This window comes from Suricata suricatta, chromosome 2 (genome assembly GCF_006229205.1).
Source record: "Suricata suricatta isolate VVHF042 chromosome 2, meerkat_22Aug2017_6uvM2_HiC, whole genome shotgun sequence".
NCBI lineage: Eukaryota > Metazoa > Chordata > Mammalia > Carnivora > Herpestidae > Suricata > Suricata suricatta.
This window is the reverse complement of record NC_043701.1, coordinates 178,908,400-178,930,296: the sequence shown is the minus strand read 5'-3', so window position 1 is coordinate 178,930,296 and position 21,897 is coordinate 178,908,400. Positions and strand designations below refer to the sequence as shown.

General features: G+C 51.1%; 1 protein-coding gene across 3 annotated transcripts in view; it reads left to right on the top strand.

The window, feature by feature from the left end:
* The window catches only part of CPXM2 (carboxypeptidase X, M14 family member 2), a 129,988-nt gene that overhangs the window by 18,409 nt on the left and 89,682 nt on the right, over positions 1-21,897 (top strand). For all 3 annotated transcript variants that reach the window (XM_029932742.1, XM_029932741.1, XM_029932743.1), the window contains exon 3: positions 11,847-11,956. In XM_029932742.1, the coding sequence (XP_029788602.1) occupies positions 11,847-11,956 (110 nt within the window). The remainder of the gene's footprint in view (positions 1-11,846; positions 11,957-21,897) is intronic.

Genomic DNA, 21,897 nt, shown 5'->3' with positions numbered 1-21,897 from the left:
ATTCCTCTCCGGGGGGCCATTCCATTCTGACTTCCTGTCAACATTGTGTAAGCTCCCGGCTTCATGTTCTGAATAACTGTTGTATGATCAGACTTTAATATTTTGCCAATCTGTTGGGTGTATAATGATGATTCATTGTGATATCATTTCTATTTCCTGATTATTAATTAGGTTCAGCATCTTTTCATATTTTATTTGTCATTTGGATCACTTTTGGTAACATTTCTGTTCAATTTTTTTCTTATAAATTTTTCCACTCTGAGTTTGGATTTTATGGTGTTGGTAGTAAATGCATTCTCTGTCTGTGGCTTGCTTTTCATTCGTGTGGGGTTGTGATGAACAAAAGTTCTTAATTGTAATGTAGTCAAATATATTGATATTTTCTCTTTGGTTGCTACTCTTTATGACTTGTTTTAGAAAGCTCTTCTTACTCCGAAGGCATAAAGATATTTTATACTAATCTTCTAACACTTCCTTTTTCCTTTTTTATTTTGCACAGTTAGGCCTTCAGACACCTGGAATGGATTTTGTTTATGATACAAAGTTAGAATTCAATTTTATTTTTTTCCTTGAAGTACCCAAGTGGAATGATAATTGTTTGCCTGCTGTTTTGCAGTGTCTGTTGGGGATTAAGAGTCCATATATGTATGGCTTTGTTTTCAGAGTTGCTGTTCTTTATCATTAATTCATTTTTCTTCCCATACGTGAAATGCTCTCTTAACTACCAAAGCTTTATAACAAGTCTTGTACCCAGTACAGCAAGCACTTAGTTCTCCTTCAGAAGTCTTGGTTATTCTTGACCATTGTGTGCACATGTGTATGGGCACATATTTATACCACCTAGTCAAGTTCTTCAAATACCTTTCTGAAAACTTTAGGGATTTTGATGACAGTTGCATTGATGTCATAAATCAATTTGAGGAGAATTAACATATTTACAACATTGTATCTTATTATCCATGAACATGGTCTATCTCCCCACTTGTTAGATCTTTTTACATATTTTTCAATAAACAGATCTTGTCCATTCTTAGTAGATTTATTCTTAGATATTTGCTATTTTGCAATGCTTTTAATTTCAGTTTTCTCTTTCTTGCCAGTATACTGGAGGACCGTTGCTGTTTTCTAGGCTCGTTTATATCCAGCAACATTGCTAATGTATATATTCACTTGGATTTGGACACAAAATATTAATATATGCTAAATAATGACAAGTCTGTCTTTTCTTTCCATTTCTTGCACTCTTTATTTTATTTTTTTTACTTCATTGGCAAAGACGCCCATTTAAAAATAATTGATCTTTCCATGTAGGTTTTAATTCTGCCTTTGGATTTCTAGTTTTCTTGATATTTGGCCTTAATTTAAATGTTTCTTCTATACTTAGGATAAATAATTTCTGAACAATATTTTCCTGGTTATTCCATGAAACCACTTTAAGAGGTGCATTATTTCTCAGACTCTTTGGGGGATATGTCTCATGCTCTGTTTAGTGGAATTTTGACCTTCATAGACTCCCTATCAGTATTTATTCTTTACTCATCTTTTAATGAGGCAAAATGCATCCAGATTTCCTCCACTGGGGGGCAGTTGCAGCCCTTTCTTAGGTCTGTAGATGTTGACCAGAGCAGCATGCAGCCCCTAGTACAATTTCCAGTTCCAAGCAAATCTTCACCTTCTACATAATCTTGCTTCCCCGAGGCACTGACTCTTCCTGGTCACAGTTCTTAGATACTCCGGTCCAGTGGGACACATGGGAGGACTGTCATGACCTTCCTGTGCTGTCATCAGTGTGCTTGCCTTTGGGCCACATGGTCATTTGTGTGACAGCTGTCCCTCCTTCGTGTCCTGCTGTTTTTTGGAAGTTTCCGAACCAAACAGTGTGGAGACTTGATGGGAATTGGGGAGGAGAGGTGAGCACCTGGCCGCCTCTGCCACATCTGAGCTTTAGAGACGGTGTCCAGTTTTCTAGTTGCTGCAGACGCTGAACTTCAAAACAGAGGCATGCAAGAGGGATGAAGGCTTTCCTGCCCCTCCTCTGGTTGTCTCCATTTTCCCCCCAGCTTGTCTCTGTCTGACTCAGCCATGGGGAATATTCTTGCACATCTGGCAGTAGGTTGAAGCATTGTTGAGAATTTTTCCTTTTGACAGCCTTTGTAGGTTTTTAGGACATGTTTGGGAGAGGTTGCAGAAATTTAAAGGAGAATTCCCTGAAGTTTGTAATGCTTATGTACAACCCGTCAGTTTATGATATGTCAAGTTTACCCTGAATGCGTCGCGAGGAAGTCTTTTTAAAGGGATCTTTAAAAAAAACCCTTCATTTTGAAATAATTATAGAGCCACAGGAATTGCAAACAAATGGGTCCTGTGCACCCTTCACTCTGCCTCCTCCAGTGCTGACATTTTGCGTAACCGTGGTACAATAGCAACATTTAAAGAGTGTATTCAGATTCTACCCATTGTACGTTGTACATGTGTGTGCACATGGTCCTGTGTCCTTGTATCGCACCTGCCATTTCGTGGAAATACCACCAGCAGAGGGATCCTGGCTGTTCCCTCACGGTGGGGCCTCCTGTGACGTCTCTTCATAGCCACTCCCCCTGCACAGGTAACTCCTGGTGACCTCTGAGCTGCTCTCCATCTCTACAGTTTTGTGCTTTCAAGAATGTTAGATGGATTTAGTCATATGGTATGTAACGTGTGAGATTGACTTACTTCACTCAGCATAATTCTCTTTTCCTCTTTCTGAATTGGACAAATAGACTTGGTTGGTATTGATATGATGTCATTGTCACGAAAAACCAAGTCTTCTTCGCCTCCACCTCCACTCCTCCTCCTTCACCTCTACTTCCTCCTCCTCCTCCTCCTTGAGGTATAATACACGTGCAGTAAAGTCTAGAAATCTTAAGAGCATAACACGTCGGATTGTCACATGCACCACTCACGTATAATGTCAGTGCACTGTTGTAACCATCAGTTAGATCAGAAACAGATGATCGGACTAATGAGGCCTCTCTCCCACCCCAGTCAGTCACGAGCCCTGTTCTCTCTTGAAGACCACTATCAGATATTCCTCTTGCCTGGTTTTGAACTTAATATTCATGGAATCATCTACTGTGTCTGATTTCTGTCACTTAATATTATGAGATTCCTCCAGTGTTGTGTATACTTATGGTTCATGTGTTTTCGTTGATTTGTGGCCTGGCTATACCAAATGTATGTATTCATCCTCAAAGTAACAGACATCCGGGTTGTTTTCAGTTTTTGCCTATCACACATAGTGCTTCCGGGATCCTTCCTGCATAAAAGTCTTTTGGAGTATGTGTGAGCACATTTAAAAAAAATTTTTTTTTAATGTTTATTTTTGAGGCAGAGAGAGACAGAGTGCAAACAAGGGAGAAGACAGAGAGAGAGGGAGACACAGAATCTGAAACAGGCTCCAGGCTCTGAGCTGTGAGCACAGAGCCCGACACGGGGCTCGAACCCATGAACCGTGAGATCATGACCTGAGCCGAAGCTGGACACTTAACCGACTGAGCCCCCCAGGCGCCCCTGTGTAAGCACACTTCTGCTGGGTGCATCACTGGGGTAAGATTGCTGGGTCACAGGGCCTGGGTATTTATATCTTCAGTAAATTCTCCTAGAGGGTTTTCCGGATCGGTTTTGCCTGTCCACACTTCTCTACCAGCATTGCTGCCTTGCCTCCCTGAAGCATCTGGTATGTGTCTTTTTGATTGTATCCATACAGGTGTGTGTGCACCAGCATCTCGTGGTGGCCTTTCCTGGCGTTTTCCTGAAGACAAATGACTTATGCTCATTCATTGTCAGAGTGGCTTCTTTGGGAATGCCTGCTCACTTCTTTTGTTCACTGTTGTTTTCACTGATTTATAAGATGGTTTGTTGTACGTTTGCCTTTCTTAAAAATACTGTGGATAGGAGTCCTTTGTCAGATGTATGCACAGTAATGTATCTTCACATTTCTTATCTTACCTCTGCACATGAGTATACTATCTTTTTTTAATTTTTAATTTTTTAATTTTTATTTTTTTAATGTTTATTTATTTTTGAGAGAGAGAGTGAGAGAGAGAGTGAGAGAGAGTGCACAAGCAGGGGAAGGGCAGGGAGAGAGGGAGACACAGAATCTGAAGCAGCTTTCAGGCTCTGAGCTGTCAGCACAGAGCCCAACATGGGGCTCAAACTCATGAGCTATGAGATCATGACCTGAGCCCAAATCAAGAGTGAGACGTATAACTGAGCCACCCAGGTGCCCCAACACTATCTTTTGAATAACAGGTGTTCTTGGGGCACCCGGGAGGCTCAGTCGGTTTAGTGTCCGACTTCAGCTCAGGTCACGATCTCACGGTTCGTGGGTTCAAGCCCTGTGTCAGGCTCTGTGCTGACAGCTAGCTCAGAGCCTGGAGCCTGCTTTAGATTCTGTATCTCCCTCTCTCTCTGACCTTCCCCTGCTTGCACTGTTTCTGTCTCTCAAAAATAAATAAAAAACATAAAAAAGTTTTTTTGAATAACAGGTGTTCTTAAATTTAGCATAGAATAATTATCAGTATTTTCCTTTAGTGCTCTTTGTTGTTTGTTTCATTTTTTTCTTTGCCTACTGCAAGATCATGAAGCTATTTTCCTGTGTTGCCTTCTAGAATGGGGCTTCCTTTTACATCATCTTATTTCCATTAAAATTCTTGATTTAAATAAGAATATGAATAGTGCAGGTGCTACATGGATATGGAAAAATTCATGAAGCGAATAAGCAGGTGATCAAAGTTTGAGAAGTGCTATTTTGAAACAATCATCCCTCCTTCTTCAGCTTTATAAGCAATATATAAAGAACAAAATACTAGTTTTCTGCGGTGGTGCAGGCATGATGGTCAGTTCTGTTGGGTCCTAATATACGTCATTCATTTACTTGTGAAATATTGATTGGGCTTTGGGGATTCAGTGATGGAAACTCTTAGATGCTGCCCTGTGATGTAAACGGGGGACTTTGTCCCTTTGTTAGTCTGGCTAGGGGGGCTAGGGTGAGGGTTGAGTGTCAGGGACGAAGCCTTGGAGAATTTTCCAGCGAGACAGCCACTGATCAGCCATCAGGGGGCAGCAGTCAGAGCCTCTGTGAGGCGGGTGCTCGGGACAGGGTCTGGGCATGAGAGACTTCAGCCATAGGGCTCCCGGAGGGTTTCCTGATCTGCGGGACCTGCATGATCAGAGCTCTGAGCTTGTGTAGCTTGAAGGGAAGAGACACCAGCCAGGTTCTGCGGGGCTCAGAAGATCCCCCAAGGCTTTAGAGACCAGGGCCCCTCTGCATGCCCGTCCCTCTGCATCTCTGGGGAGGACTCTGGGCATCAGTGTTTGCAGATCTCCCCGGGAGATTCTGATTCTGATGTCGTCGGTCAGGGTGAGAACAGTGCGGGAAGCAGTCCTGTGATGAGGGGTTGCTTTCCAAGGTGGCTGGATAAGACGGAGGTTAACGCCTTCCCCAAAGACCCTGAGCCTGGGGTGCCCCTCTGGGAAGCCCGGGGTATCTGAGACCAGCAACGAGCGCTGCCCACGTGTCCTGCAGAGTGGCAGGAAGCTGCCCCCACACTCATCGGTCAGAGAGAATGTCAGGTTCAGGAAGGTGAAGGATGGAATGTCCTAAGTCAGAGCTGTCTGATTGATGGCGACAGGGCGGCTGGGTGCCTGTTCCCCGAGGCCCTCTCGAGGTCGTGGAGGATTCTTGGCTCTGCTTCCAGCAGACGGTCACAGCCGGCCCCATGTCCTGGGACACTGAGCTCCCTCCGGCCAGCTGGTGACGCCCGACTCAGCCCCACTGCCTTTCTCCAGCGTGACCTCAAACACCACCGCGAAACTTGCATTTTCAAGTCAGGTGGCGGTGGCTTACGGCCGTGCCTGGGTTTTTGTGGTCATACCTGATGTTCGCATTTTAACTTGGGCCCTTTGCTCTTTAACTCTGTTTACGACTCCTTCAGTCTTAGGGGCGCCTGAGTGGCTCAGTCGGTTGAGTGTCTGACATTGGCTCAGGCCATGATCTCACGGTTCGTGAGTTTGAGCCCCACGTCGGGCTCTTTGCTGACAATGTGGAACCTGCTTGGGATTCTCTCTCTCCCTCTCTCAGCCCCTCCCCTGCTCCCACATGTGTCCATACTCTCTTTCTCTCTCAGAATAAATAAATAAACATTAAAAAAAAGAATAACAGAGCCATCTGGGTGGTTCGGTCAGTTAGGCATCTGACTTCGACTCAGGTCATGATCTCACAGTTCATGGGTTCAAGCCCTGCATCGGGCTCTGTGCTGACAGATAGGAGCCTAGAGCCTGCTTCAGATTCTGTGTCTTCCTCTCTCTGGAGCCCCTCACCCGCTTGCGTGCTCACTCGCTCTCTCTCAAAAATAAATAAACATTAAAAATTAAAAAAATAGACTCCTTCAGTCTTAGTTTGTGTGCATGTAGAATGGGGACAGTGACGCCCTTCTCTTCTGGTGCTTAACAGCGATTAAATCACCAGATGTCTTCAGAGCGTCTGGCTCATGGTGGTGCTTTTGCACGTTTGCCCCATTGCTCCCCAAATCATTTCTCTTTTAAAATAATTTTCATGACTAGTCTGTCGCCACCGCTTTGCCCCAGAGGGGTCGGGGCTTTGGGGTTGGGGTGTTGGGACTGGTACTCCAGACTCAGAGTCCTAACACACATCTTCTGTTCCGACCTCGCTTTGCAGCTCTGGGCCACGAGGCCCCCACCGGACGCCTGTGCATCGTGCATGGGGCTCACAGCCGTTCTGTGAAGTGGCTGCAACGTGGAAAATTTTAGCATGGAGCAGATGCAATGAAGCGTGCGTGTACGTGCGTGTGCTTGTCCGAGGGGGGAGGGGGAGGGAGGCAGCCGATCCCACTGCGCCCCCTGCTTACAAACAGAGCGCCGGCCTGGTGGACGGTGCCTGCTCAGCACAGAGTGCTCTCACGGAGTCACGCTGCCTTTAGGAGCAAGTGGAGTCATCTTCGATGACTGTCACCCTCTTCCCTCTGGGTTATGACACATCTCTTGTCTCTAATTAATATCTCCCTGAGGTTTCCTTTTCACGCTCGTCTTCATGTTCTTCCCTTCCCACCAAGATGCTTCTGAGGGTTCGTCTTTTTCTTAGAAACAACAAAAGCTTGGCTTGATGGCCAAGGATTTTTTGTTGGTGTGTTTTGTAGGAGGAGCAGGGAGCAGTGCCGTGGGGGCTCTGTGGCTGTCACCGCCCTGGGGCCTCAGTGCAGCCTGGCTGGGGCCGGGCAGGGGGGTGGGCAGGCTGAGGGTCACTGCCGATTCCCAGCGCTCTGTAAACCTGGGAGCCGTCTCCTCAGTCGACATTACAGCCTTGGTTGAAATGCAAGCTTATCACAGTCCCAACTTCTGGTCTTTTTACTTCCCGGTTGTGGGCATTTACATCGAGCTCCGAAGCACTTGTTTCCTCTCTGTTTTACTCACTCACCGGGGCGGCACTCCTGTCCTCTGCTGACTGGTAGTGGCTTCTGGATTCAAATTTGTTTTTCCTGAGCCCTGGGATGTACAGGCCGCCAATGAGGAGTCTCCTGTTGGACTGATTATCACTGTCTTGATAACCCCCAGTAATCACAGACAAGCCAGCGACTGCTGTTGGGCTGGTACTTATGGCTCCTTTCTCCCCCTCTGCCCTCCTAGAATTCTGTTATTGTTTATGTTTATTTGTTTTTTAATGTTTATTTATTTGTTTTGAGTGAGAGAGAGTGCACACATGTGAGTGGGGGGAGGGACAGAGAGAGACTCCCAAGCAGGCTCTTTGCTATCAAGGGTGAGCCTGACATGGGGTTTGATCCCACGAACTGTGAGATCATGACCTGAGCCTAAATCAAAAGTCAGATGCTTAACCAACTGAGCCACCCAGGTGCCTCTAGAATTGGGGTTTTTGGAGATATGGAGGCTAATTCATTCCGTGGATTTTGCTCAGCTGCTTTCTGCCCTGCAGTTATGTTAGCAGCAGTCTTCTGTTGCGTCCCTAACCAGGTGTCCCTGCCACAGTCGTCCTGGGAGCCTTCTGCCAGTCCTTCAGTGCTCCCCATTCCTGCTGAGGCGAACCGTCTTTTGGTTTCTTTCCTTTTCTTAAAAATTTTTTTAATGTGTTTTATTTATTTTTGGGAGACAGAGACAGTGCGAGCAGGGGAGGGTCAGAGAGAGAGGGAGACACAGAATCTGAAGCAGGCTCCAGACTCTGAGCTAGCTGTCAGCACAGAGCCCGACGTGGGGCTCGAACCCACGAACCGTGAGATGATGACCTGAGCCGAAGCCAGATGCTTAACCAACTGAGCCACCCAGGCACCCCCCATCCTTGATTTCTAACAGCCAGAGATGCCTCAGTGACCTCTGTGCACCAGTGACTTTGCTGCCGCGGCCTGCCCAGGTCTCTGCACTTCCTCAGTGTGGACCTATCTCGAGTGTCTTTCCTCGTGGCCTCCAAACGAACGAAGTTCTCTGAGGACAGTGTCTTCTGATAAGGAAAACCCGTCCTTATTAGGGTTCAAGGAAGGCTGTGTTTGCGTGCAGGCTGAGCGTGTGTGTGTGTGTGTGTGTGTGTGTGTGTGTGTGTGTGTGTGTGTGGGCTCCTCACCAAAACTGTCATCAGCCGTCCTGCACTCCAAATGAGTGGCCTATGCTGTCGCGTCATCTCCAGAGCAGGCAAGCGTGCACGTTCGTCTGATGTGGCAGGGGACACTGGTGCCGGCTGCTTGGGACTCACGCTTGCCTGGCGTACGTGATGGTCAGGCCCCGGAGAGGACAGGCATTGAGCTCTTGAGTTGTTAGATGTGTGATCCGTAGACACCCCACTTACGGGCATTTCCTTTCCAGCCCTTGTGTGAGCCCGTGAGCTGGAGGCAGGGCTTTCGCTTAGCAGTTCAAGAGTGATTTTGATGAATGTGCTATTTTATCCCGGTAGTTCCTTTTTGAATTAAGATATTCATGTGCACAGGAGACGTTTCCTTTCCTTGGAAGAGATGCCCTGGAGAGTGATTGTTGTTCCTTTGTCTATCTAGTAAATAAGGGTTTGTGTCCTCCCTCTGTCCCTTTGTCTAAATGCTGGGAATGGAAGGCGTTAGCTCCATGAAGTACCTTGAATTCACCACCTGCTGTGTTTTCTTTTTTTTTTTATGTTTATTTTTGAGAGACAGAGACAGTGCGAGCAGGGGAGGGTCAGAGAGAGAGGGAGATACAGAATCTAAAGCAGGATTCAGGCTCTGAGCTGTCAGCACAGAGCCTGACGCGGGGCTTGAACCCATAAACTGTGAGATCATGACCTGAGCCCCGCAGGCGCCTCTCCTGCTGTGTTTTCTGCTAAGGACAAGGGACCAGGGGATGCAAATACCTTTGAAATGGCAGCAGAAAACGTGCATTGACCTGGCAGCAAATTCTTTCTGTATTTCTGATGCTTGCTTATGTGGGAACGCTGGGCTTCTGCACGGGGCCCCAGGACACGGAAGGACAGACCGGTGTCCTGTTCCCTGTCAGGGTCAGAAGCCAAAGTGGGCATACCTGGCAGAATTGAGATGCAGAGGCCATTTCTGGGACATGGGGAATTGTCCTGTGGAACCATCGACTGGCCAGTTTGGTGTCAGGGCTCATGGGATGTGGGTTGTTCCTGAGGATGCTGATGTTCCTGAAGCAAGGTGGGCTGGAGCTCAGTGACAAGGGGGAGAGGGGACAGTGGTAGAATCTCCAGTTTAGGGAGCCTCCACGCCCAGGGTCAGGGCCAGGGCTGAGTGGTGGGTTGAAGGACGTTCTGGAATCCAAGCTCACAGAGCAGATGGGAAGTGATCCTGACCTCAGTCCTGTCCCTGAGTCAGGAGCAGGACTTTAGGTGTATCCCAGTGACTGCTGGGGTTTGAGACACAGGAGGGATATGGCCCAGAGAGGCGAGCAACAGAGAGGGAAGGTGCCACCCATCCTGAGCCCACAGTGGGACGGGGTGGGAGTGGTGGCCGGGGCTCCTGCTGTCTTGCTCCCTGGGCTGAGAGGCTGGGGTGCGGAGGGGCAGGCGTGACTGCCACCGTGTTAGCTTAGGCAGGTTCAGTGACTTGGCGTGGCTGGTGGAGGCGGGCAGCAAGGAGTTCTGAGCGTATGTAAGAAATCTTCGCTCCATCATCAGACACTTGGTCAATTTCCTGTAGGCATGATGGAGAATTTCGTGTTTGACATTGGAACCAAGGAAAAGCCACCCATGTGGGTCAGACCCCTGTGTCTTCCAGGCATGCAAAGTGCCCAGGGCAAACCCTAGAGGGGGAAGAGCACTCTGATAACTAGAGTGCCCTCTGTGAGGTCAGCCTTGACTGGTGAGGGACGCTTGCTGCATGGACCCCCGCTGGCCACACGCCTTCCCCGTTCATTCTGTAGTCCCCACTGGCTACCCGCCCTCTGCCCCGGCACACCGCATGGTTTCTGCCCTCAGGGCGCCCCACTTTGGCCACACCTGGCTGGAGCACTATTGCCTGCGGTGCTCCTGGAGCCTCCTGGGTCCTCCTGCGGTGTCCGGTGCGTGGCAGCCTGTCAGCCCCCTCCTAGTGCTCCTCGCCATGCTGGGCACCAGCTCCTCCGCCCCCAGCACAGGCTGATGCTTACATACTGATCAGAGCAGCCCCCTGGCATTGGTGGGCAGGGCCAGCAAGCAGCGTGGCAGCGTTTGACAGCCCGGGGCTGAGAATCTGGGCGCCGGGTCCCAAGGCCAGCCCTGCTGCTGGCGCAGATGCCTTGGCTGGCTCCCCTTGAGTCTCGGGGCCTCAGCTTCCTCTCTGAGCCCTCGAGGGCAGGACTCGATGGTGTCTCAGGGCCTGGCGGGTCTGAGTCCCTCCTGCAGCAGACGTCAGGCAGACTTACATGCCCAGAGACCCCCCTCCAGCATCCTGACACCAGAGGGGCCTTTTTCCTGCGGGCATCTGTCATGGATGGACAGACGCCCCCACATCCTCAGGTGCCCGGGGTCCCTGGGGGTACACCCCTCTCAGCAGTGACCCACACAGCTATTTAAATATGCCTCTTACCTTCGGGATTTCTCATACTAGTAGAAACAGATTTTACTTCTCCAAAGTTCTTACTTGCTTTCTCCAGGGTCAGATTTGAGGATACAGATAGAATATCATGGACACTCTGGTCCCAAGGCACAGTGGGTGGTGAGGAGGGCAGCTGGGGAGTCAGGAGGCCTGGGGTCCGGCCCCAGCGTTGCTGTTAAAGCCATCCCCTCAGGGACGATGGCCTGGACAGGGAGGATCACCAAGGGTCTGCCCAAGTGCCAGCATCTTATCCCAGGGGCAGCCTGGACCAAGCTGTGTTTGCAAGCTGTTCTCAAAACGATTAGTCTTGCCAAGAACAGAGAACGGTAGATTTGTTTCTATTTATGTTGCCTTGCTCATTAGCATGCATGATACAAAGGCCAGAGTTGCTGAAGCAAAATCAACAAGTTCTGATTAATTTGCAGAGCTCAACCACGGGATCGCTCTGAAATTTCTAAGCCATAGAGCTTCCTGGCTGAGTCGCATTGTGGAAGGATCCTTAATTGGAAACAGTCTCAGACGGTAGCATGGACAGTGGCAGAGAGAAGGACTAACAGAACACAAACAGCCGGAAAGGAAGCGCCGACAGGAAAGGCAGTTGGCGTACTGTTGACTGCTGAGTCGATAATGTCTGTCTGGAAACACTGGACATGGTGTGGGTGGGGTGGGGGGCTACGCCAGTGGGTCGGGGTTCAGGAGGGAATGGGAAAGCCAGAGGCCAGGTTTGGACAACCACAAACTTGCCCTTGAACGTCTGCCGTTTTTTTTAACAAGCATTGTCCTTTCTAGGTTGCCCACCTCTTGGTCTGGAAACCTTAAAAATCACAGACTTCCAGCTTCATGCATCCACTTCAAAGCGCTACGGGCTGGGGGCGCATCGAGGGAGACTCAACATCCAGGTACGAGCGGCGTCTTGGGGAGCCCGCTGGCATGGCTCGGCGCCCTGGCGGTGGGCGCAGCAGTGGCCCGCTGGCCTCGGGTCGGGTACCGTGCATGGCATTTATAAGTGCATCCGCTCCGGGGCGTCTGGGTGGCTCAGTCGGTTAAGCATCCGACTCTTGCTTTTGGCTCAGGTTATGATCTCACGATTCGTGAGGTCGAGCCCTGAGCTGGGCTCTGCACTGAGAGCCTGGAGCCTGCTTGGGATTCTCTCTCTGCCCCTCCCCTGCTTGCATTCTCTCTCTCTCTCTCTCTCTCTCATTCTATCTCTGTCTCCCCCCATAAATAAATAAAATAAATAAATAAATAAATAAATAAATAAATAAAAACTTTAAGGTTTTTTGGGGCGCCTGGGTGGCTCAGTCAGTTAAGCCTCCGACTTGGGCTCAGGTCAGATCTCACCTTTGTGGGTTCGAGCCCCGCGTCGGGCTCTGTGCTAACCGCTGGCTCAGAGCCTGGAGCCTGCTTCCAGTTCTGTGTCTTCTTCTCCCTCTGCGCCTCCCACTCTCATGCTCTGTCTCTCTCTGTATCAAAAATAAATAAAACATTAAAAAAACACAAAACTTTAAGGTTTTTTTAAACTGTTAAAGAAAAATTTTAAATTAAAATTTTTTTTTTTACATTTTTAAAAAATTTATTTAAAAAATGCATTAGCTCTTGTTTTCCCACCAGGAGGGGGCTGCCTCCAGTCCTCCCTGTCAGAGTCCTGAGACTCAGGATTCGTGTCTTCTGCAAAGAGCACTTAGTACAAAGGATGCTGGTGGCTGGACCCAGGTCAGCCTGCCTTCACCTCCTGAGCTCTTCCCCTCTGTCTGGACCAGGCAGGAGGAGGGCGCTGAACTCTGGCAGGCGTGGGCAGCCAAGGACATTTGTCCTCTTCCCCCCACCCCCACACCCCCCTGCCAGTTTTCTCACCAGCACCGCTTCCAGGCTCTTCTTTGGCTCTCCCCAGGTCAGATGCTTAGTGGCTCTCCTGGGCCCAGCACATCCCATCTGACCTCCTTCCTGAGGCTCACGGGCCCTGTAACCTTGGTCCTCACTACTGTCAAGGTCCTGCTCCAGGAAAGTGAGCTCCTCCATGCAGATTTCACACACATGCGGTTCTTGACTTCTTGCCTTTTCTCAGGCAGGTCCCTCCACCCACGGGCCCTCGCCCTCCGCCCTGCCAGGGAGCCTACATCCTGCCGCATCCACGGGGTTCACTTCCTTGTGCTGCCCTCACACCCTATCGTAAACGCAGCCACTTAGGCCACACGGACGTATTCTCTTCCGGTTCCGGAGGACAGAAGCCCCATCGGGCTAAGTCGAGGTGTGGGCAGGGCCGCTTCCTGCTGGAGCTGGAGGGGAGAGCCCTTTTCTTCGCCTTTTCCAGCTTCTAGAGGTGCCAGCATCCCTTGCGTGTGGCCCCCTTCCTTCTTCTAAGCCTCTGGGTCCTTCTTCTCCTCCCTCTGCCACTTTTCAGGAGGCTTGTGATGACATTGGACCCTCCTGGGTGACCCGGGATCATCTCCCCAACTGCACCTGCAAGCTTCTCCCATCTGGCCTCGAGTGTTCCCAGGCTCCAGGATTAGCACGTGGGCGTCTGTTGGGGAGGAGGCGCCATTCCACCAGCCCGCCCACCAGGCCTTTTTCCTCCTGCTCCGGCTCCTGCTGCTCCATCCCTACCCAGTTCAGCCTTTGGTCGGGCACTGTCCTGGGTGGGTCTCTAGTATTTTAGTTGTCTTTCCCCAACTGCTCGTAACTATGCATATTTTCTAAACCCTTTTCTGCACACGCACCATCTCATCTAGCCTCCTGGGAGGGGGATGGTCCTCGCCCCCGCCCCCACAAGATGTGGGGCCATCAAGGGTAACAGCTGCGGAGTGGCAGCATCAATGTCTCCTGCTCACGTGGGTCGCCACAAACAGACTGCGGGCAGCCGCTGTGCTGGGAACCGGACGGGGTGGACGAGGTCCCTCCTGGGGCACCCGGGCTCAGGGGTGTCTGAGCGGAGCTCTGACTCCAAGTGGCTGCTCCTCCCTCCTCCCTCGACACTCCGCCACACCACATAGACTTTCAGACCACCCAACCTCAACCGGCCCCATCTGGCAGTCCCAGAATTCCAGTAGACATTTCCAGAACTAACTTTAATGAAAGCCAAAGGTTGGTTTATAAGTATTTTTTTAAATGTGTATTTTTGTGAGAGAGAGAGAGATCGTGAGTAGAAAGAAGCAGAGAGTGAGGGAGACAGAGACTCCCAAGCAGGCTCCGTGGGACTCGAACTCACAAACTGTGAGATCGTGACCTGAGCCAAGATCAAGAGCTGGACACCTAACAAACTGAGCCACCCAGGTGCCCCAGTATTGCTGTTTTTTAATAACAGCTAATAAACATTTGGATGTGCACAACTGAGACACCGTGTTTTCCAAGAGGGTGATGTCTCCAAGTTTCACAAGAGTGACCATTAGTAACGTGAGTGCCTGCAGCACCTTGAAAAGGGTCCAGGCTTCTTCGGAAATAAGGTCAGGGCTAGCGGGGCCAGATCCAGATGGGTGTGGGGCTGTTTCGTTCATCACTTAGAGGAGTGGTCACCTAATGCTTTGAATGCTCTCTCTGTAGATGAACTTATCCTTTATTAAAGAGGAAGTGTTCCCATTTGTCCAGGCTTCCGGCAAACGCCAGACAGCCGTGAGGCCAGAGTCTGTTGGTGGGAGCAGGGGGTGTGAGGAGTGATGTTCCAGTTGGGGATTCTCCTATCACAGTGGACAGGTGGAATGTGGGGGGTCATAGTGCAGGGGTCCTAGGTGTGCAGAGTTCAGACCTTGGCCTTGACACTTCTAGATGTTGGGACCCTTGGAACCATTATCTCATGGCTCCGAGCCCTTAGCTGCCTCTTCAGAGAAGAGGGAGTCCTGAGAACTCATAGGATTCATTGAGCAATGAAATTAGGTGATTTATCGTTGTAAAATCTGCTGGATCATTTCACTTCTCTGCTTGCGGCTTCTAGTAGCTTCCAGGTGCTCTTGGAAATGCCTAGCTGGCCCCATGTGATGGGCCCCTCTTACTTCCTGTGTGGCTCTGCCCCTCCCTGACTGTTGGTGACTTGTTTGGGGGTGATGTCTGACCCTCCATGAGCCCCAGATTAGAAGGGGCTTGGTCTCCCCTCCTCTCCCATCCCCCCAGCCTGGAGCATCTCCCGACACACAGGAAGAGCACGGAGGGAGAAGATGTGGCTGGAGGGTGGATGGTGGGCGTTCGCCGCCCTGCCTTTGCGGGGCCCCACGGTCGGTCCCCACGGCCGGTCCCCTCGGTGGATGTCCAGCTGACAGGGAGCAGCTGGCTGTCCTGTGTCCTTGTCATCTTTCCTGGCTACTTCGTCTTTCATCCTGGGAGAAGGCAGGCTTTCTGGGCTGCAAGTGTGGACAGAGCCACCCTCCCGACTTGAGTCAGGATGAAGTAGGAGAGTCACTGAAAACCACTCCAGGGCCTCCCGTCCTTTAGGGAATGCGTTCTTTTCTTCGGTAGCAGATCATATCCCCAGATGCCCTCTGACTAGAATGTGTCTGCACCTGCTTCGAAGACGTGAGGTTGGTGCTTTAGCAGGAGGTTCCATGCCAGCCGCCTCCGAGTCCTCTGGGGCCCCCAGCCGGGTGGGTTATGTGGCGTTAACCAGAGGGTGGAGTGTTGCCTGTGGCACGTGTGACCCGCGGGGGCCCCTTTTGTGGCTCTTACTTTCCAGAATCAGTCCCCACGAAGCCGGATGTCATTGGCACAGGTGCTCCAAAATACGTCTTCCCACACAGCCCTTTTGAAATGCAGTTTAAAAATCTCACCTCATCTCACTTAGGAGTATTCTGCAGGTGCACCAAGCTAGTGGGGTTTTCTATGCGAGGAACACCAAAGTGTCAGGATTCGAAAGTGTTTAAGTGCCATAGTCCGGGAAGTGTATGGGGTTGCCCGGTCCTCTGCCGGCCTAGCCTGCACAGGCGTGGATGGGGTCCTTCCGGAGCCCATGGGGCCGGCGTGCCTGCTGGGGGACCTGGGGCTCCTGCCCACAAGCCGGGCGGCTCCAGGTCAGGTGCCGCCTCGTCCGAGGCTTGGTGTCCTTGTCAGGGAATGGAGGCCCCACCACCTTGTCAGAATGTGAGGATCAAACAGATTGAAGCAAGAGAATTGTCCTCAGCCATTTTCAGATGCCGTATTTGCGCCCATTGCATGGAACTCGTTCACTCTGCTGAGCCCGGCGACGTGCCTGTTCTGTGCCAGGAACCGTGTGCTGTAGCAGAAGAGAGCAGGGGGGAAGAGCCCCTGGGAACTGCCTTTCTCCAAAGGCAGAGGGAGAGCCGAGTCGGCTCCGGGAGATGCTGGCACTGTGCCGAGCGCTTTCTGCCCAGCGTTTCATTTATTCCTCGACAGGAGGCAAATGATGTTATTATTATGATTATGATTATGATTATGATTATTACCTCTGTCTGATAGAAAACAGACACCTGCATTGCCAGGGTAACTTGGTTAAGAGTGAAGCTACCGTGAACCCAGAGCCGTTGCCCGTAACGAACCGCCCCCACGTCAGCAGGTGCAAGTGTTCTAGGTGCGTCTGGGATGATGGTTAGACTGCACAAAGCCCTCTTTTCTGGCCTTTATCTCCCGCTGATCTCCTCCTCCGTCACCCTCGCCACGTGATCGTGCAGATGATGTGAATCTGGTTTTCCTGGGTCTTCCTACGTGGTCAGCCGCGTCTGCACGTAGCTGTGTGCTCACAGACGTTTCTGGGCGGCGCCGTGATGCGTGGCTGGGGGGTGGGGCGGGGGGTGCGGGGGGTCTGCCCCTGTGCGGCTGCTGCAGACGTACGCCCCTGCACTGGAGCCCATCATACATGGCAGTGGCATTGGTTCGTGTACCCATTTGCTGGTACATTAATGATTCGTGGGACCGATCGGGCACCTGCACCTGACCCCCTCCAAGGGCACCAACACAGCTGAGTGGCGAAGCCTCAGAGGAAGTCCGTCCTGTACACTGTGCTCATCACTCACGGTCCTCCGGCCCAGGGTGGTCATGTGGGTGACCGAAGTGCTTATACTTAGTTCCTTCGCCCCTTTGCCCTTCTCCCCCAAGCCTGGTGGTACGCAGTCTTCCTCACGCCCCTTCCGTTGTCCTGCCTTGCCTGTGATTCCTTTTTTAAGTTAAGGCCTATGACAGTGACTGTATGTAATATTTTAAATCACTTAACATGCCCGTTTTAAGTGTGCTGGTGGTTTTTAGGATTGATTCCCCCCCCCCCCCCCCCCGCCCCATGCCCTAGTTTTCTGATTTTGCATACATTTTGAAGAGCCTGGCTAGGGCTCTATTTCCCCCCGTGACTTCAGTTTTCAGAGTGCAGATTTTGCAGACCATGAGTTTTCCTGAATTGCAAGTGGCCACATTATAGCAGAAATGCTGGTCTTTGTCTTCATCTGTTTGAGCTGCAGTGACAATACCGTATCTCCAGGGGCTTGTAAACCACACAAACGTATTTGTCACAGTTCCGGCGGCTGGGAAGTCCAAGGTCAAGATGCTGGCGGACTGGGGGTCCGGTGGGGACTCTCTTCTGGCTCACAGATGGCCGCCGCCTTGCGCGCTGCTGCTCGGGGTGGAAGGAACTAGGGGCTCCGCAGGGCACTGATCCCGCCCACAAGGGCCCCACCCCTGTAACTCGTCACTTCCCTGAGGCCCCACCCCCAACGCCATCACGGCAAGCGTTGTTTCCACCGTACAAATTTGAGGAGACGCACACAGCCTCTGGCACTCTTGTTCTCATTTTAAGCAGAAGACTTTGAAAGAATAAAAGCACCTTTTAACTCCACTTACAACCTCTTTTTTTTTTTTTGCAAGTTTAATTTTGCTAATGTTGATTTAATAATAAAGGCTTAGAGAAGAAACCCAAGTTCATGGTTTTTCATATTGAGGCACAATAGACCTTCCAAGAATTCAAGAAGATTTCGTTCAGCAGGTTGGGACAGGTTTGTCTTCACACCTGTGACTTCTTCACACCCAGGATCCTCCAAATCCTGCACTGCTGACCCACTTGTGAGGATGTGATCTCAGAGGCCGTCACTCATGTCTTCTCCAGGAGCAGCCACAGGCAGAAACTAACATTCCAGGTCTCAAAGAGAACGTTTTGGCAGTGACCTCTAAAATCATTTTTGGATCATTGTTTGCCTCTAGTCGGTCTTAGGAGGTGGCTGTGTACTCAGGTGGCTCACTTAATGGCAGCTTATCACCTGTCCTGTCCCTGCAGAATCCTTTAAAGACCCCAAGAGATTTTCCATGGCTCATAAACTAAGCAAGGTGGGGTCCGAGACCTTAGTGTTCCCTGAGTGATTCATTCCCCCCACCATCATTACATCAGATCTTCCCTTCCTTCCTTCCTTCCTTCCTTCCTTCCTTCCTTCCTTCCTTCCGAGAGAGCATGAGCAGGGGAGAGGCAGAGGGAGAGAGAGAGGAAGACACAGAATCTGAAGCAGGCTCCAGGCTCTGAGCTGTCGGCACAGAGCCCAACATGGGGCTTGAACTCATGAGCCTAAATGACTGAACCCCCCAGGAACCTCCCCACCCATTGGACACTTTCTTTGCTGTAATTCCTTGAGCAAATTCTAGCAGCACTTGCCACTTCACAGGGCTGGGTTCCAATTTCATTCTTAAGACTAAAACTATGGTAAGTAGGAGCCTGACATGTGATCAGAAGAAATGTAATCCCAAGAGCATGGCTGGAACTCGGGATCTCACCACGATTCCCGCCGAGAACTGGGCACGCAGGACAGTTGGTACTCAGATCAGGCTTCTGAAGAAAGGGTTGACGTCCTGAGGTCACCTCGGCGCGCTGCGCAAACATCTCCAGATGTCTCTGTGGTGCCGGTCCACGGTCATGTGGCACTCTGTGGCCCAGATCTTGTCTCACATGTGCTGGCGATGACCTGGAGTGTGACCCCTGGCAGGACTGTTGTCATGAGGAAATGTCTGGTTATGATACGAGCATCTGGCTGAGCCGTTCTTGACTCTGCGGAAACCGGCCAGGGCTGTTCTTGTCAGCGCCGTAAAGGATTCTCTGCAGCGCCTGGATGCCGATCTCAGAATCCAGTTCCAAAGTCCTGGTAGCCCTTGTACCTGCAAGGAGGTGTGTGTCGGGAAGGTGGCCGCCGCCCGTGGCCTGGGAGGTATAGGCAGGAAGACACGAAGTGGGTCACACACCACGGAGCCGGGCTTTATCCCGGTGTCAAAGTTGGCATATGCAGGCACATCGCATCTTCTGTCGCCCTGTCTCCTTTGGCCCCTCCTGGTCCCCCGCCTTGCCCAAACGTGGGGACCAGCTAGGGCAGCGCTGTTTTCTCACACCCCGCTCCTGCCTGCCGACGGAGTCCTCTGCCCCTCTGACCCCACAGCTGGTCTGTTTCATCACACTGTCCCCATTCTCTGGGTGGCTCCGCCTCCAGTGGGTGGCTCCGCCTCTCTGGGTGGCTCTGCCTTCCATCTGTTTCCACTGCACGAACCCTTGCTGTAACTCTGCAGCCCCTAACTGGGGCCTGCAAATGTGCTAGGTGGCGTGGAGGAGAAACTAATCACAGGGGGGATATGGCTTCCAAAGGGAATGTGCGGCTTGCTCCGATAAAGGGATTTTTGTTTGTTTGTTCTGTATCTGGGTTTAAGAAATAGTCTGGGAGACCGTGTTTGGGTGCCAGAACGCTGGAATTTTGGGTGTCTGGATTTTCATGGGTATAACAGGACCAAATATTCTAAATCATGAGTCTCTTGGAAAGTTGAAAAGGAGACTTTATCACAATGATGATAACGCATTGCTGTTGTTATTCTCTGGAAGCCTGGGTCCTAAACACACGAGCAAGAGAAGGGCAAAGAGCAGATGACCATGGAGACAAAAGGAAGGGTCCCCAGAGTAACAAAAGCTCCCTGGCCTGTGAGCCACAGATTTTTTTTTTTTTGAAGCAATTTAGAGTTTAAAAAAAATGTGTGTTTGTGAAAGAGAGAGTGAGAGCAGGGGAGGGGCAGAGAGAGAAGAGGACAGAGGATCGAAAGCAGGCTCTGCCCTCACAGCAGCGAGCCTGACGCAGGGCTCGAACCCATGAACTGTGAGATCGTGACAGGAGTCAGAGTCAGATGCTCAACCAGCTGCGCCACCCAGGCACCCCTGAGCCACAGATTATTAAGAAACACAGGGCTTTCTGGTTCAGATGCGGATTCTGTTCTGCCTGCTATGTGAATTTTCTTGAGGATTTCACTAAATCTCATTAAACTAACATTTCATTTCATCTTCAATACAGCCAAAGGGGGACTCTGGGAAATTGAAGTCAGAGGTCCAAGGACCTGTCCCGACCCCACAGCTAGCAAGTTCAGAGCTGAGGCTCCAACTCAAGGTTTCTGGCTGCACGTTAGCCCTTTGGTGTCTCCGGGACCCACAAGAAGGTTCAGTGTGTTTCCAGCTCATGTCCTTGGCTGGCGTCCGATCTCGTGACTCATCTCCCCAACCGCTGGCTTCAGCGTCCCCCCGGTACCTTCCAGGCCTCATGCTGGCAGGACCCGGAGAGGCCTGGGGGGTGGATGTCAGCAGTCACCGGTGCTGCATGCGTGTACATTCAGCCTTTGCAGATGAGGACTCGCGGGGGCGGGCCCTCTGGGTTGTCTGCTGATCCCCGAGCAGCCCAGCCAGGCTCCTGGACGTGTGCCTGTCACTCTGCACTAGGGCTTCGTGGGCACGATGGGCTGTACTAGTGGGGAAGCCTGTGCATGGAGGAGAGGCATGGGCAGAGGACACGAGAGAGAAGAAAAGGAGATCGGAGCAGGTGCTTTTATTGATTGATTGATTGATTTAAAAAAATTTTTTTAATGTTTTATTTTTGATACAGAGAGAGACAGAGTATGAGACGGGGAGGGGCAGAGAGAGAAGGAGAGACAGAACCAGAAGCAGGCTCCAGGCTCTGAGCTAGCTGTCAGCACAGAGCCTGACGCAGGGCTCGAACCCACGAACGTGAGATCTGACCTGAGCCGAAGCCGGAGGCTTAACCGACTGAGCCACCCAGGCGCCCCTGATTGATTGATTGATTGATTTCATGAACACACCCACCTCGGGTCCCAGGGTAGCAGGGACGAGCAAGGATAGAAATAGTCCTGGTATTTTAGGGAGGGTCTGCTATGTGCTTGTGGCGGTGCTTGGGCTACTTCTGGGGCCAAACAGAAAAAGATCTTTGCCATCCGAAAGCTTCTGTTCCAGTGGGCGAGGCACAGAAAAGCAAGAAATGTATAAAATATAACTTTGCTAATATGTTATAGCACTCATGAAGCTGGTGAGTGCTAGGGAGAGAGAAGAAAAACAAACAGAGCTGGAGCGGGGCTCAGGAGGGAGGCTCTGGGGAGGAGGTGGGCTGTAGTTAAAGGGGAGCAAGATCGGCTTCATTGAGGAGGGGGTGTTTGGGCTGAGTTGGCTTGGAAGAGATCATCAGGAACTCAGGTAGCTGTGGGAAGAGCATTCCGGGCGATGGGGATGGCATGTGCAAATGTCCAGTGGTGATGGCATGCATGGCACCACCAAGGAGCAGCAGAAGGCTGGTGTGGCTGGAGCAGAGGGACCAGGCAGGGGAGGAGGTGCAGGCCCAGAAATAATGCTGGGAGGACCTCGGCTTTCTCTTTGGTTCTTAAGTCAACCGGGGGATCCAGGGCAAGTTTTTGGGGGTGCAGGAATGACATGCTGTGATTTCTGAGTGAGAAGGACTGACCCAGTGGTGTGTTGACCTAGGGGGGAGTGTGGAAGCAGGGAGGCCTGTTGGGGTGTGACTCCAGGACCTGGGACAAGGGATGGCCCTGGCTTGGCAGTGACAGGAGCAGTGGAGGTGGTGAGAAGTGGTGGTAGTTTGCATAGTTTGAAAGGATTTTCGGA